At 38.4% G+C, this 16622-nt stretch overlaps 1 protein-coding gene across 1 annotated transcript in view; it reads right to left on the bottom strand.

Annotated features, from left to right (window-relative positions):
* LOC125664673 (RNA-binding protein 8A-like) overlaps window positions 1-15593 on the bottom strand; it is a 38896-nt gene extending 23303 nt beyond the window's left edge. The window contains exon 1 of the mRNA XM_048897531.2: window positions 15395-15593. Within this exon, the coding sequence (XP_048753488.1) occupies window positions 15395-15467 (73 nt within the window). The 5' untranslated portion in view covers window positions 15468-15593. The remainder of the gene's footprint in view (window positions 1-15394) is intronic.
* Window positions 15594-16622: the final 1029 nt, after the last annotated feature.

Raw genomic sequence — 16622 nt, 5'->3', positions numbered from 1 at the left:
TTGATATCAAAATAAAGAACCTTATTTTGCATTAATAAAAAAATTTCAAATTTTATGTATTTATTTGTTCTTTAATCATGCTAAGATAGGCATACAAAACCAAGTTTCGATAAAGCTGTTACGATCGCTAACTAAACAGAGCACAATGTTATGTCGCTTTACAAAAAGCAAAAATTCTAACGAATGATTAAAACATTGTTTTAGGGAAACTTTACACAAAGAACAAACTCAAGAAATTTAAAACTCTGTAGATCTCTAAATTAATGTATAAAACTTATGCTCTTGTCGTCAAGTCAAAACAAATCATAGATTTTATTCATAGTCGGATTATATATTAATAATTTTAATCATCACGACACAAGACCCCAGTGTAAGGTGTAAACCGACCAATTAGCCAATTATATACTCAAGTGTGTCACCTCCACAAAGAAGCATGGGCGATGTTTCACCTATGTAAACACCTAATTACCACAACTACACTATCCTCCAGCATTCAACAAAATCAAGGTAAGGTCCAAGCAGAAACTATTACACGCTTGGGTAACGGTGGGTGTTCGCTACCACCACTTCGAGAGATCTAGAGTGAAATACAAATGAAATGTGTTTTACGGGACCCAACTTCACTTCAGGAGATCGAACGTTCGAGAGATCAATAGTAAATTTGCTTTGTTACATAGAGAAAATAATCTGGACCATGATTCCACTTCGAGAGACCGAGAACTTCGATAGATCGTTGTTTGAGCCATCGAGATTCACCTGTATACAAAATGGATGTAAATAGACATTGCTAATTCATGGTTACGCTAAGCAATCCATGATCTACAAATGCTCATAATTTGGAGCAAAATTATCATGTAGACATACAGTACTTTATATCACAACAGAAAATCCCTCAAATAAGTACCACAGTTGTTGTAAGAAGATACCATCCAACAAACAAGAGGCCCATGGGCCACATCGCTCACCTGAGTCACCTCGGGTCATATTTAAAGATTTTCCCTATATATTCGCATGCAATACTTTAATCCCTATTGTGGCCCCAACCTACTCCCAGGGACCATGATTTTTACAAAATTGAATCTGCACTATGTAAGGAAGCTTTCATGTTAATGTAAACTTTTCTGACCCAGTGATTTTTCAGAAGATTTTCCCTATATATTTAGAAGCAAAATTTTGATTCCCTACTGTGGCCCCATCTTATCCCCGGGGAACATGATTTTTACCAACTTGAATCTGCACTATGTCAGGAAGCTTTCGTGTAAATGTAAACTTCTTTGGCCCAATGGTTCCTAAAGACCCAACTTTTAAATGAACACCCCCAAATTGTTAGTCGTCTGTCAATCAAACATTTAACAATAGATCTCAGGTGGAGTGACATCTGCAGAAACTGTGGTCTAGAGCTACCCCAGAGAGGTGTTTTGATAACAACAAGCATTCTGAGAGTATTGCATGGCAATACATAGTCCCCTACCGGTTGCAAAAATCACTGTACCACAACAATATTCAAAGTTCATTATGTAGGTTATGGTAAAAGGGAAAATTGGGGAACCAGGGTAGGAATGATTGGAAATCAACTACTATTCGAGTAGAGACTAGACCGAGAAAAAAGACAAATTTATAATTAGGTTTAGGTCTTTAACCAAGTCAATAAACTGTGACATGTAGATAATCATGAATAATTTATCTATATTGTAGTATTACTATGCTAGAAGTTTTAATGAGTGTAGTATTCTTAATTCTTATCTACAGAGATAAGAAACTTGGATGTAAACTAACAATTCATGCTATTTTTCTACGTCCAAGGGCCATAACTTAATGGAAAATCAACGGACCAAGATGAAATTCAAACTTGATCTGTAACTTGTTATGGCAAAGCAATGTACCAAATAAGAAATGAATATCTGCAAGCACAACCAAAGAAAGTCAAGAAAACTGATAATTCCTGCTATTTTTCAAAGTCCAAGGGCCATAACTAAGTGAAAAATCAACGGACCGAGACGAAATTCAAACTTGATCTGTAACTTGTTATGACAAAGCAATGTTCCAAATATCAAATGCATATATCCAAGCACAACCAAAAAAAGTCTGGAAAACTGATTATTCATGCTATTTTTCTAAATCCATGGGCCATAACCAGAGTTCTTGAAAAGTGTCGGTAATGTCGGATTATCCGATAAAAGTAGTAAATGTCCGACACAAATTACTTAATTGTCAGTCCTGATGGCCGATAAAAGATCGGGATCGAAGTCCGTTTTTTACCGGGAAAAATGGCGGCCATGTGGCCCATAAATTTTCAAACCGATGCTAAATCCGGCAAGACATTGAAACGTAAACGTGAGGGATCTGTTGTGAGAACTACGAGGAGAAAAGAAACCGGGAATCTGGTAGACAATGACTTTTGTTTGATGCGGTTTTACCTATTACTAGGTGACACCATCTGCTCAAGTCGCGAGACCAACTACACCTGGGCCAAAGTGAGGGAGAGTAATTTAAACGATTACAGAGGAAGATGAGAAAGAAGTTGAGAGGAATAGACAGGATAGAGAAAAAAGTGGAGGGTGAGAGAGAAGTGGGGTAAGAGAGAAGTGGAGGATGAGAGAGAAATGGAGCATAAAAGTGAATCGGTGAATTGAAGAAGATTCAGAGTGTGAGGAAGATGCGAAAGGGTATGAAAGGAGAATTCATGAATGTATAGCTGAGATGGAGATTGAATACAATAACACATGTAGTTGATTATAAATAAAATTTATAAAAACCTCAAAAGCAATGCATTTTTTTCTGGACTGACAAAATTTTGTTTGGGCTGACACTATTTCTAACAGTATCGGACCAAATGTCTGACACTTAAAAAGAAATTTCAAGAACTCTGCATAACTAAGTGAAAAATCAACGGACCGAGACGAAATTTGAACTTGATCTGTAACTTGTTATGGCAAAGCCACATACCAAATATAAAATAAATATCTGCAAGAACAGAGAAAAAAGTGCGCAAACTGGACTGACGGACGGACAGACGGAGCGCAAACCTAAAGTCCCCTTGACTTCGTCGGTAGGGGACTAAAAATGTAAGTTACAATCGATAATGAATGCGCACTTTGGCGCTTGGATGGATTAGATAATTTAATGCGCCAATTTTCACCCGAATGTCCCATATGGCGCAGGGCGCATGGCCTTCCCAATCACTGAATTTATATGTAATTTATCGAAGAGAAGTGACAAATCTTAACATTTTCATTTCATCATCAAGATGATTAAAGACTGTATTATCATAATTCCTTTTTATTTCTTAATCAAAACGACAAAATATTGTAAAAGCACACTACTTGGGTTACATTATTTACTTTAAGGAGTATGGTTTCTTTACTTTCGGGGTTTAGATTTTCATTCAAAATAACATGATTCTTGCAGGAATGGGGAACCTTCGCATGGCCAGAGCTGCTCTGGGCAACGGAGTCACTGATTAATTTTATAATCATTACTATTTACCGACAGACATCATCAACTATCGTTTTACATGTACGCGTATGCTGTTTAGGTACGAATTTACCAAACTAAAGGGACTTACTTGTTCCGATTAAAACAATATCACGGTCACAAAATACAGCAGTTTTTATTATTCTTTGTTGTGGAAATAATCATAGAAACATAAAATGTAGTCTTAATCAATATTTTTGCATGAATTGGATTACTTAGAACCCAGTATTTACAAAGAGGCTGTGGAAATCGGTCAGTGTCTTCGACCGTGTTTGGGTTCCGACATTTATAAAACATACTAGATTTACCGCTTTTTGGCAGGTGAACACTCTGGTTTGGTACTTTTGTAGAAGAATTCTCAGAAAAAGTATATATTTTTTATGTACCTAGGTTACAAACAGTAACCTCTGCAAATTGTGTCTTATTGCATGCAGCATTAAAGGACACATCTCGTGTTTTCAAAGTATACAGAATTATATGCATTTTGTCTTCCTTATGCAGTGATTGGGATAAGCAAATTGCTAAATGTGACAATGGCGCATTACCAGCTAGTGTCAATATTGAAATTTTTATGGGACATTTTAAAATCACAAGTCCGAGAGACCAGTAAATTATAATCTAAACACTACTGACAGACTGTAATGCCATAGGTAACTTTAGTTTTATTATTTGTGTTAAATTCACGTTTTGCTAAAGTAATGATTCTCATCGTGATTGTCTGTTTTGACATTTCCGCGTCATCGTCTCCATCTGCTCCTACAGTGTCTACTGCCAGTACTGGCTTATCATTCAGACCAAAATTAAAGTCAGGTTCCCTTTGTCAGGCTTAAGAATTTTTTCACCATGGCATCTCCAGTCCGTGCACATTGAAAATGCAATTTAACGGTATTAACCAATCAGATAACTTTTTATTGTTTGATTAGATACTGAGGAAATCTAAGTCATAATTGCACTTAAAAGAACGTAAAGTTGTACTATTACTAAAGCATTAACAGCGATAAAGATTTTTCAAGCACTTAATCAATATAGATTAAGTGGGGGATCAGCTCAAAAGTTGAAAAGTTCGTATATCTACGAAGTAAGTGGGGAAAAGCTCAAACTAGGTATATCGACGATATGCGCCACAACGGCGCAGTGTTTTAATATTCTATGCGCCATTTTTTTATTTAATGCGACTATGGCGCAGGCCGCGTGCTTATCCCAATCACTGCTTATGCTTATAGACATTAATTGTAATTTTTCGTTTGCTGAAGTATTGCGATAATTAGTCACAATACCGACTTAAATTTAAGCCCCGATTTCAAAAAGCCTAGTTAATTAGATAGGTAGTCACGTGGTACAGTGACGTCATATGCGACCTTCATCGATCAACTTGTTGTAAAAGTAGTGTTAGATATTTTTAAAAACTCGGGTTTTAGGGGCCTTAAATTTATTTACCATGGATAACATTTATTTCGATGTTGACAAATTCCCCGAGTCTTATATCTTTTAGCCACCAGTGCATACAAATAGCGACCCAAATGTAGCGAGGAAAGCAAGTATGAAATCTGCATTTGCGAGTAAATAATGTTTACATGGGGTCGCTGTCTAAACACTATTTGGTAAAGACATTTCTTTAAACAACTGTAATTAGCGTTGTTGCTTTTCTAAAATAAACAGTGCATTTAATATTAAATTTATTTTTGGATAGGTTAGATAGGCCTATATATGATTATGTATCATTGACAACTAGGCCTATTGTCACGGGTGCATTTCAAAAAAGAAAAAAAAAGAAAAATGATCAAATTTATAGTGAAAATCACAATACTTTTAAATTATTTTATTCAAGCAATTTCATTAATCATTATTTTTTTAATCTACAAATTGTTACTTAAGAAGTGGGAGCGTGGCGTGCTGTTGTTGTTATGAACGTGTTCCTTAAAAAAAATGAAAGCATTATAATTCACTTCAAAGTTGGGAAATATCATATTTTATTATTTATAATTGAAAGTTCAATTATCTTTTATCTTTAAATTTCTTTTCTAAAACTACCAGTTGGTGAAAAGTGTGAGCACAAGTTCTGCCTATATGTTGTTACAAGGTGAAGGTCAGTTGGTTCGAGTGTGTATTGAATTTGAGAGCAGAACGGAAAGCATATGCCTTAGGCCTAAATATGTAACAGTGCGTAGCTTCGATAGAACCATTTTCTTGCAGTTTATCTACGTCTTTGTCCAAGTGCTTATTTGATAAAGTACAGGGACAAATTCTACTGATTTTTTTTAATGGCAAAGTCTTTGTGCCGACAAAAAATATTCACATCTTGTCCTTCATACCTTCCTTCGAAAATTGAAAAAAACCCAGTCCAAATCCTCTCTACTGACAGCAAGTATACCCTTAAACGGCACAAAACACCCTAATGCAGCGTTATTTACAAGCCGTTAATGTGATAATTGTTTGGTTTTTTTGTCAATTAAATCGAATCTGTTTATGAAATGGCTAACAACTGTTTTCAAATCTTCTCACTCGAGGTCGCATATGACGTCACAGATAATGGTGCGTAAAATATCGAAGAAAATATACATATCGCAAGATTTGAATTTTATCGCTTTCAAACTCGAAAACTAATAAACTATGCAAACTGTTTCATTTAAAACACATGTAAAGTAGTTTTAGGCATGAAATGAATTAATTTTGCTGAAAAAATTAAAAAGTTTAGAAACATGTGATGTGTTCTTTAAGAGAGAAATATCGAGAGAGAAAAATCGCTATCCGGGACTTTACCACTTACCGGGCTAGTGGATGTAAGGTCAGATCTAGTAAAAATCATTTGAAGTAGCCCGACTGGTCTAGTGCTCAAAAAAGTAAATGTCAAACCCTGTTAACCTACCTCTTACAACTTTCTTTCGTGGATCTATCTTCCAAGACGCAAGGATTTAGTTATCGGAAGATTATTCTACAAATATATCATGATTAATAGTGAGCAAAGCGACGCGCTCGCTCCAATTATTACGCAATTGAGTCATGTGATTTGCTCTTCTTTAGGGCTGAAACGATTCAGGTACCTCATGGTTCGGTTCAATTTTTGATTCTTATGCCACAATTCCATTATTTTCGATTCAATTCAATAGTTGTCAAAAATTCTGATAAACAATTTTAAAAAATACAACTTTCATGTTTTTATTTCATTTTTTCCTCCTGAAAACCACTGTTTTCATTAACGGAATACGGTCTCATATTGTAAAACTTATATGGTACCAATTTTGATGTGCACACCAGATGCGCATTTCGACAAATAATGTCTCTTCAGTGATGCTCAACCGAAATGTTTGACATCCGAAATAACAATGAAGTTTTAGAGTTATTATAGGGAAAAACAGTGTGCTAAAAAAGTGGAGTGAAATTCGTCTAAGGATAAGATGTATGCGTGAGGGAGATAATCCTTAATCACATGCTATAAAATATCCAAGAGCAATGGTAATTTATTTCTGTGAAATGTTTGAAATCCGAAATAACAATGAAGTTTTAGAGCTATTATAGGGGAAAACAGTGTGCCAAAAAGAGGAGTCAAATTCGTCTAAGGATTAGAGCTATGTGTGAGGGAGATAATCCTTAATAACATGCTATAAAACATCCAAGAACAATGGTAATTTATTTCTGTGAAACAAATTCTACATACTGCCGCAGTTCCGTTCTCTTTAAAACCAAAATGCTTCCATACAGGGGACCTTAGATTTGTACTACCTTGAAAATACGGATGTATATTTAATTCCTGGGATAAAATTTAGGAATTCATTTCAAAATTAAGGATGATATCTCCCTCATGCATAGCTCTGATCCTTGGACGAATTTGGCTCCAGTTTTTTGGCACTCTAATTTTCCTTTTAGCTCCTACAAGTTTATTGTTATTTCGAATTTCCAAAATTTCGGCTTGAGCATCACTGAAAAGACATTATTTGTCGAAATCCGCATCTGGTGCGTCAAAATTGGTACCGTATACGTTTTACATTTGCCGGAGTTTTTAATCGCGATTCCCAAGTTAGCGTCCGCCATTTTTGTTGTAATAAATTGTAAAGTAAAAAACCAAAATCCGCGTTGAATTCTTTATTTCCGGAAAAAAATGTAAACATGAACCGAATTGAAATTTGAAGATGTTGAACCGAAAATTGAACCGAATGCCGTGAATCGCGGTTCGAGTGAACAGCGATTGTTTCAGCCCTACTCTTCATCAGCTGAAAAATGGGGACTACCCATGCTTCCGGGAAAATGTCGCCGTCACTGCGGTATACTTCATTGACAACCCAGTAGATAAAACAAATAAATAGTTTGGAAAGTACCACAAATGATTTTAAATTCCAGAAAAGCTTTCCCATGCCTTCGTACATTTTGTTGTGGATAATTGTAAAGTGATTTCCTACACACAAAGAACACCGGAAAACACTTATAAACAGATATATTCACAAATACACAGAACAACTTACAAGGGGTTAATAAATACAATGACTAAAGTGCTGCGCAATTAAATCCCCGTCCGCTTGCCTAGAGTTCGCGGGTAAGAGAGAGAGCAAATCACGTGCAGGCTCGGAGGACTCCGAGCCCGACCAGAAATACTAAAAATCCACCCCCCAATTTCACTACACTCCCCCGTTTTGAGGAGGAATGTCCCAATTCCGATAAGTTGAGCCTGCAGCACTGTAGCTTACAATAGATACATATACAATCTACAAATAAATGAATGAATTACACCTATGATTTACAGTATGATAAACTTTACTCTATAAAATCATAGCAATTAAGCAGTCCAAAAAGTTCACAACACAGGAAGTCACGGTCACACAACGCCTCACAGAAGATCCAGATCACAGAAAATCCAGTAACAGGAAAGTCACATCACAGAGTCACAAACTTTCCACATGAAAACGGCACAAGATAGGCATCATCTTGGACATCGGACACGGCACATCACACCAGAGGACATCACATATTCCAGGTCAGCAGATCCGGAAACACCCCTGCCCAAGAACAGCTGGGTTATGGCAGCCTAATCTACCCTTCCCCGCATTTCGGGGTACTGTGTGCATGGAGGAGTTCACACCCCTCACATAACTCGTTAACTTTCTTTCGTACCCCCTTGCGATGACCAAACCTAGGTTGTCCCTGGTTCACTGTTAGTTGAACCTGGGATGCATAGCCATCATCCCACAACCAATGGATACTCGCGAAGCCACAAGCAACAAACCCATCCCGTTCATTGCTTAGACGTTTATCAGGAGGAAGCCTCTCAGTCAGAGAAGGAACACTGCTATCCCACCAGGCTGAACGAGACAGAGCCACAAACCCCGCATTTGCGGGGTCATCTCCACGAGATGCAGACACAACACACCCTCCATCAGACCAACACACAATGGTACATTTATCAGGTGCCTTGGGGACAGACGCCCCTAGGAACTGATAGGCCACTGCTTCAATCATGGCTGGGGCATTGGTAATGATTAGACTCAGCAACAGTCTCTAACACTACAACTGAGGCCTGCATGTTTTCACTATTGCATGGAATACCAACACAGCCCTCATCACAAACCTCCGCGCATGCATCGATTCCAACCTGGAATAATCCAGACTCACTAACATGACACTCAACTGCATCCTCGCCCCCAGACTCGTTCTCTGCATCCGAGAACTGGCCATCAACAGAATGCAAGACCAGAGCCCGTGCCACATCAATTTCCCGCCGTCCAGCACTACTGGTCCAACCACTCAAACTCACCTAATCATGAGCTGAGAGACATGATATACCGACCACACCAGATCGTGCCTCAACCTGACACCCCGACTCGACTGTGGAAAGATCATCATCCACATCGCAGAACACATCAACAGCCATGTCAACATCAAAACCCAGAGAACACCCAGAGCTACCCCGAGAAGTCATATCACTATGGCAACCAACACTATCCCCGGTGTTCTCCAGTTCACCAACCTGGTGACTAACACCTGCCTCAGTGTCCTCCGGACAACCACATAACTTCTCATCTGCGCCTGGCAGCACTCCCGTCTGCGTTGACCCCTACTTCACTCCGGGCCCTCTGAACAACCACACCCGTCGACAACAAAACACTACTGTCCACCACAGACTCACAACTACTCGGTTTCATTGGCATCCTGACCTCATGACATTCGACCGTCGACCCCGCTGTACTGGAACTACCTACAGAGTTGTGGAAAACTGCCGGTCATGCCGGCAAAACCGATTTAAAATGCTTGTGACCGGTAAAAACGCCATCGATGCCAGTCCAAATGACCGGCCTGATTTTTTTGGTTCCTGTAAGCATCGGCGCATTTTTCTGCGCAAGCATCTTATAAAATTAAAATGCGATTGCGTAATACTTTTTCCTTAAACGAGATCGAGGCTGATTACAGCGAAACCAGCATGGCCGCGTGGCCCATTAAGTTTACAGCTGGAGCGAAACCAGGTAAAAAACGTAAACAAACAGATGAAGACAAGGTTAATTACGAAAGATCTCGACAAAGAGAATTTAAACACAATTGGACAGAGGGGCGAGAATGGCTGAAATTCGATGGCGTTAAAATGACATACAGTATTTGCATTGACACTAACAGCACTGTAGGCTGCGTACCAAAGAACCGCTTACAAAATTTTATCGTCGGCTCAACAAATTACAGGTACTCTTCTATAACAGATCATGAAAATTCTGTTCTTCACCGAAGAGCTGTGGAGATTTCACAAGCAAAACAAGATGCAGAGGAAAACAGACAATCTGTTGCCCAGAAAACATTGGTTACAATGAACCAATCCATTAGAAATATGGTGGAACTGAAATTTTGAAACATCCATGCATAATCGAAGTATTTCAGATTTTACTTGGATGAATTCTCTAGATGAGGCAAAGGGATTGCAACATGGGTCAACGTACAATAACAGATGGGCAGCTACTGCATTCATTGAGTGCATTTCAGATTCAGTGAAGGAAGAAGTTTTATCACAGATTAAAGGTTCCAAGTTTTTTTTCTATAACTATGGATGGAAGCACAGACAGTGGGACTGTTGAGCAGGAGACAATTTTCATTAGATTTTGTTCTGCTGGGAAAATTAGTTGGAATTTTCTCTGCATTGGAGAGCCAAGATCCACAACTTCACGTGACTTATTACAGTTTGTACATAAAAAAATTCAGGAAAATAAACTTTCTGATCAAATGCAGAAACTAGTTGGTTTTGGGTGCGATGGAGCATCCAATATGATGGGGAAACATAATGGCCTAGTTGCTCTGCTACAAAAAGATTACACAGAGATAATCGGGGTTCATTGTCTGGCTCATCGCCTTGAACTAGCATACAAGGATGCCGTAAAGAATGATCCAGTCTACACACGTCTTACCACTCTTCTTCTGGGGTTGTATTACTTTTACAAGAACAGCTCCAAACAAAGAAAAAACTTGAGAGAATGTATGAAGGTATGTTCCCAGTTACAATGCTAGAAATAAGTAATAAATAAGTATGATTCATTTATTTCCAATTACTGAAGCTAACTTAATATAACATGAATACACATATTATTTAATCAAAAACAATTATTGCATCACAACCCATTTTTTGCAGGTTTTGCACTTGATAGGTACATTGCCCCATAGAGTGAATGCTACAAGGTGGCTCCCTCACATGAGACGTGCTCTGGACACATTATTCATGACTTATCCTGCTTTTTCCCACCATCTGCAGGATGAATCACATACAAACTCAAAAGCTAATGGGCTTGCACGCTTGCTTGAATCATCATCAGTTATGATCTATGCAGGAATGTTATTGGTAAATTATTGTTTTTACATTTATAAAGTTAATTTGGCTACCATTAAACATATAATAATGAACAGTGATGTTCGTATTTCATAAATTTCTTGATACAAGTATATTTTGCTACAGGAGATCATTAGTCCACTAGTCAGACTATCACTCACACTGCAAAGGCAGGACATTACCATTGGGGATGCAAGAATTGCCATTTTGGCCACACTGGATTACCTTGAACAGTATGATCCCAAGTAAGATGGAGTTTACAATTAATGAGTAGTTGAATTTTGAGATGATCTTCATATTTAAAGCTTAAGTTGCCTAATATGTTAAAAAAAGAATGTACTGGTATAAATTCTGATAATTTTAGCAATAGTGACAAACTACGAGGTATAATTCAAGACAAGTCCTGGTCTGGTTATCCATTGAAAGGGAGTTCATTTGACGTGCAACAAAAGAGTAGAAGTACAGTCCAAAAGATAATCCAGAAAATCAATGAAAGATATCATGACCTGAGTGGGGAGCTTTTGGATGCAACTACCATTGGGTGTTTGAAGAACTGGCCCATGGAAAACCAAGAAAGTAAATATTGTTATTTCTGTTTTTGACTGTTGTTTTGTCATTGCATGAGAGTTCTTGTTATTTGCTTGTTTTGATTTGTTTATTGTTCATAGTTTACAAGTTTGGTGTTTTCTTTTTTTCAGCCCTTTTGTTAAATAATTGATGTTGGACCAAATGGTAAGCCTTAAAGGGATATTGAACATTCTAAATACAACAATAAATTTGAAAAAAAAAATCTAAAGTCTATGCAACGAAAAACTTCCTCTCCTTTTTTTTCAATAATATTTACAGAGATGTAAATACACTGGTTGTGAATATTACAACAGTACAAATTTGATGTAATCTGCTTGTCTTTTCACAGAGTATGGGTCACAACATGTGAAGACTCTGGTGAACAGGTTCAGCAATACACTGGAGAATGCCCATATAGATGTCTCCGAAATAATGGAGGAATGGCAGATGCTGAAATGTCTTGTATACAGAAGGTATGTGTTTCCATGTCAGAACAATATAGCTGATTAGCATACATCATTTTGTACCATTTTGATTAATTATATGGCAAAATTTGAAAAATGGAAATTAAGGTTATAAAATGTTTTTTGATAAATCTGTTTAGTTCAGTTTTTTTGTGTATATTTTAGATTTGGTGGGAAATTTAAGGATACTCCTTGGCAAGATATCCATGCTGCCTTTGGTGACAGTGCAGGGTTCGAAATTAACTCATGTCCGTAAGTCCGAGACTAGTAAAAAACGTGTCGGACTAGTGAACTCGTTATAGCACTAGTCCGTACGGACTAGTGAAAATTCGGAAATCAATCTTGAATTGGTAAAGATTTTTAGCAAGATTTGTCCGAGTCTCTTAGAATGCCTAGTACACGTCACGAGAACGTGTTCTAGGTGCAAGAATTGCAAGTATTGTGGTCTGAGAACATGCACGTTTGTGTGCACGTGTTCTCGTCATTCGCGACTCTAACACAGTAGTTCATAACACTATAGCTCATGACTCGGTCAATCGAGTGAATTTTTTGGACTTTATTGATAAAATTTCGAACTCCTGTGACTCTAAGATCTGAACACCAAAACAACAGGAACGTCGATCTCGAACGCACTTATGGACGTTTATAAAAGGATTAACTCAGAGGTTAATATTGTATGCTTCTGAAGATCTTGAATGCGAAATAAAATATGGTGGTCTCTTTTTCTTCTGTAGGTGTCAGAAATTGAATTGTTTGCAACTGTGATGTGTTTAGTTTGATTAAATACTATTGAATAAAATGGAAGATCATTTTATGATACACTGGACGGACTAGTAAAATGCTTTGCAGACTAGTGAACATCAACAGTGACTAGTCCGTACGGACTAGTGCTTGAAAAAGTTAATTTTGAACCCTGCAGTGGTGTGTCAAACATCCTTTCTTTGATAGATCTAGTACACAGTCTTCCTCCAACAAGCGTTGTTAATGAAACGGGGTTTAATCAAATGAAATTGATTAAAACTGACAGGAGGCATCGCCTGACAGAAAGCCACCTCAATGACTTGATGGTCATAAGATTGCAGTCTCCTTCAATAGCTAATTTTGACCCCAACTCAGCTATTGACAAGTGGATGGTTAGTTATTAAGAAATTTAGTTATCTATTAAGTGTACCGTAATCAAGCAAGTGGAATCGTTTTATTTTGTATTATTATTTTCTCAGGTTTCCCCCTCAAGACAAAGGCGTCGGGCAACTTACAAAAGATCTAAGAAGAGACCACAATCTGAAGAACAAAGTGAAGTGGAAAAAGAGCATGAACTTTTGAGGGAGAATGAGGTCGAAGAAGAGAGTGGGGGTGAAGAGAGTGAGGATGTAGTTGAGAGTGAGGGAGTAGAGATGGAAGGTTTAGACAGGGATAGAGCTGAGGCGGAAGATGGAGAGAGTGAGGTAGATTCAGATGAGGGCTTGGAGCAAGATTTTGAAACCAATGATAACTTATTGAAGGAGATTGTTGAGGAGATAGAAATGGAGACTGTTTAAATGTAATTATGAAGTATAAAGATGTTTAATAAAGTAAATAAATGTTGTGTACTTTTGGTGTGTGTATTTTAATTTTGTGACTTTAAATTTCGGACTGGCTTAAATCACTTCGGACTGGCTTATGTTGCTTTCTTGTCAGTCCGAATGACTGGCTATCTAAAAATGTTTTCCACAACTCTGACCTAATAAGGGTTTACGAAGCACTTGCCCCGACCTATTGTGAGCCCCGGTCCCTGGAGACCGACCAACTAACACGCACTGACTAGACAACTTGGGACCATCCCTACTAGCAGCCTTACAGTCTTCTGTACTGACATGACTAACGAGTGGAGATCTCGACCTTGACCTGCTATGTCTAATCCCACGTCTGACTGGCGAGAGACCGAAACGCATCCTCCTATCTGCATTGCCCATAGGCCTCACAGGCACCTCACTCGTCTGCAACTTCAATTGTGATGCACCAACACCTGACTTACCCTGCGAGATGCACTGGTGACATGGGGGCCCTGGGGAACTCTCGTTTGCATAGATGGGCAAATGATGGGGAGACTGAGGTTGGTCATGACTACCACCACTACTAGTACGGCTAATGTAATAGGTGTTCTCCAAAGATACCGACCCATTACTGCTGAGGACTCTATGGCATGGCCCACCCACCACGCTGGGACAACCAACCTGCTCGTCCAATATAACTGGCAGAGTTGGTTCAGGGTACCCCCCTACTTGACCTACGGACAAGGTATCCCAACCTGGATTTAAAGATGAAACCCCCAAATCACCCTTGGGCAGAGGCCCTGGGGAAGAGTTACCTACATTCCCAGGACATCCCGCTAACTGCTGAGCCACTACTATGGAACTGTCGCCACCCCTACTGTTTCTCCTGGACATTACCTGACTGATCATGAGAGAGAGCAAATCACGTGCAGGCTCGGAGGACTCCGAGCCCGACCAGAAATACTAAAAATCCACCCCCCAATTTCACTACAATTGCTTGATTTGAAAGAAAAAAAATTGCAGCTAATGATGACATCACAATGCACTGTTTACATCAACCACGTGATATTTCCCACGTTAAATGAATTTGTAAGATGTTATGGGCCTTTGCTCGTCTTAACGGTCACACCGTAAACATTACGATGCTATCACCATTTAAACGATGGAATTTTGTGTGTTTATGTGCTGACGTCGTGCGCAAAGAAATCAATGAAGTATCACTTGAATTAGGTCACTGCCTCGGCGATAGCATCGTATTAATCATGATCTATTTGTAGAATAAACTTCCGATACGTACATTGAAGAGGATCATACAAGATACACATTGCATTTGAAATATTTTATATAGAGCACGGAAATAGCAATGAACTCGGATTAGCTGTAAATGTAGTACGCACAAAAGTCGTAAGCCCTGGAAAGCGATTTTTTTTTCAATATAAAAGCGAAGATAAGAGTCAGAGGAATCTCGGATTAATTTACAGCTTGCCTTCATTAAACTCTAGTAAGTAAAACAATCAATCGTAAACTGTTTAGGGTGCATAGTAGACTTCTATTATCATTAAACTTACGATCTCCTTCTTCGTCTACTTCAAATTCATCCCCTCCCTCTTCTATTTCATGTAAATCTAAAACATCAGCCATGCCGCCTGAAATTTTGAGTTTTCCCTTAAACCGGAAGTATGTGAGGTAAACTGGTTCCCCGCTTAAACTGGTTCCCCGCTGATTGCTCTTCTTTTTCCTTTTCCGTAACTGTGTTTGGTTGGTGTTTTTTGCGGTTACGGGAATAGCCGAGTAGCTACCAACTCTACCCAGAGTTATCGTTCCTTACTTAACGTCTCAAAATAAGCAATAATATGATTACGGTGTGACCGTTGGGGCGAGCGCAGCATATCTGAATACATTTTCATAAAATTTATATTGAAAACAAGGAAAACTGATCTGGTTCACTGTCAATACGTAGGATTACTGTCTTGCTCTTCTCGCCAATGTAGGAACGAAACAGTTTAGCGGGAAATGCAACGAGCGTGTTGTGACGTAGCCTGGTAGTTGTGACGTGACTGTTTACATTTCTTTAGACAATATTTTAAAAAGAAAAAGAAAGGGGGAAGAATATGATTGTCATCCTTTCCTTTCAAATAAGAAAGGTTTGTAATACTTCAAAGATTTTTTTTAATTATTATTTTACGAATCGAACCATCCGCCATATTGTACGAGGGACTTCTGGGATTGGCGTAAAAAAAAAATTCTTGTTAGAGGTAGAGATTTAGCTCGGATTATTTCCCGCGCTCTAGTCATTAGAGCTCGCAGTACGAGCCAGCGCTCCGCGCTGGCTCGCTGCGCTCGCTATTATAGGGTTATTGAACTTATATTGGTGAATATTGGCACGTGTTGGCTGTCAAAATGGACGAGCTTGCGAGTGCATTTTGACAGCCAACTCGTGCCAATATTCACCAATATAAGTTCAATAACCCTTTTGTTATATAGCTAAAGTATTTAGTTGTTAAATTATATCCCTTTTCACTCAAAATACTCCAAAATAGACGAGAATTCATCAATATTGGCATCTAAGGTGAAGGTGTGCAATATCAGCATGCATTTCTTAACTGTTCAATAATATGTTTTACGGCGTGACCGTGTTTGAGGGCGAAGCAAAAGTTTTGGCATTAGTATCTATATCCAAAACAGGACAAAAACAACTCGAAGTTAGCACGCGGACGGAGCTGTATCAAAGCATCCTGGACATTTGATCCGCCTATATATTGAACGCGGGAAATATAACGCAATTGATGTCAACAG

The sequence above is a fragment of the Ostrea edulis genome, chromosome 1 (assembly GCF_947568905.1).
Source record: "Ostrea edulis chromosome 1, xbOstEdul1.1, whole genome shotgun sequence".
NCBI classification, from domain to species: domain Eukaryota; kingdom Metazoa; phylum Mollusca; class Bivalvia; order Ostreida; family Ostreidae; genus Ostrea; species Ostrea edulis.
Note: the sequence above shows the minus strand (reverse complement) of the source record. Positions and strands in the feature narration are given on the sequence as shown.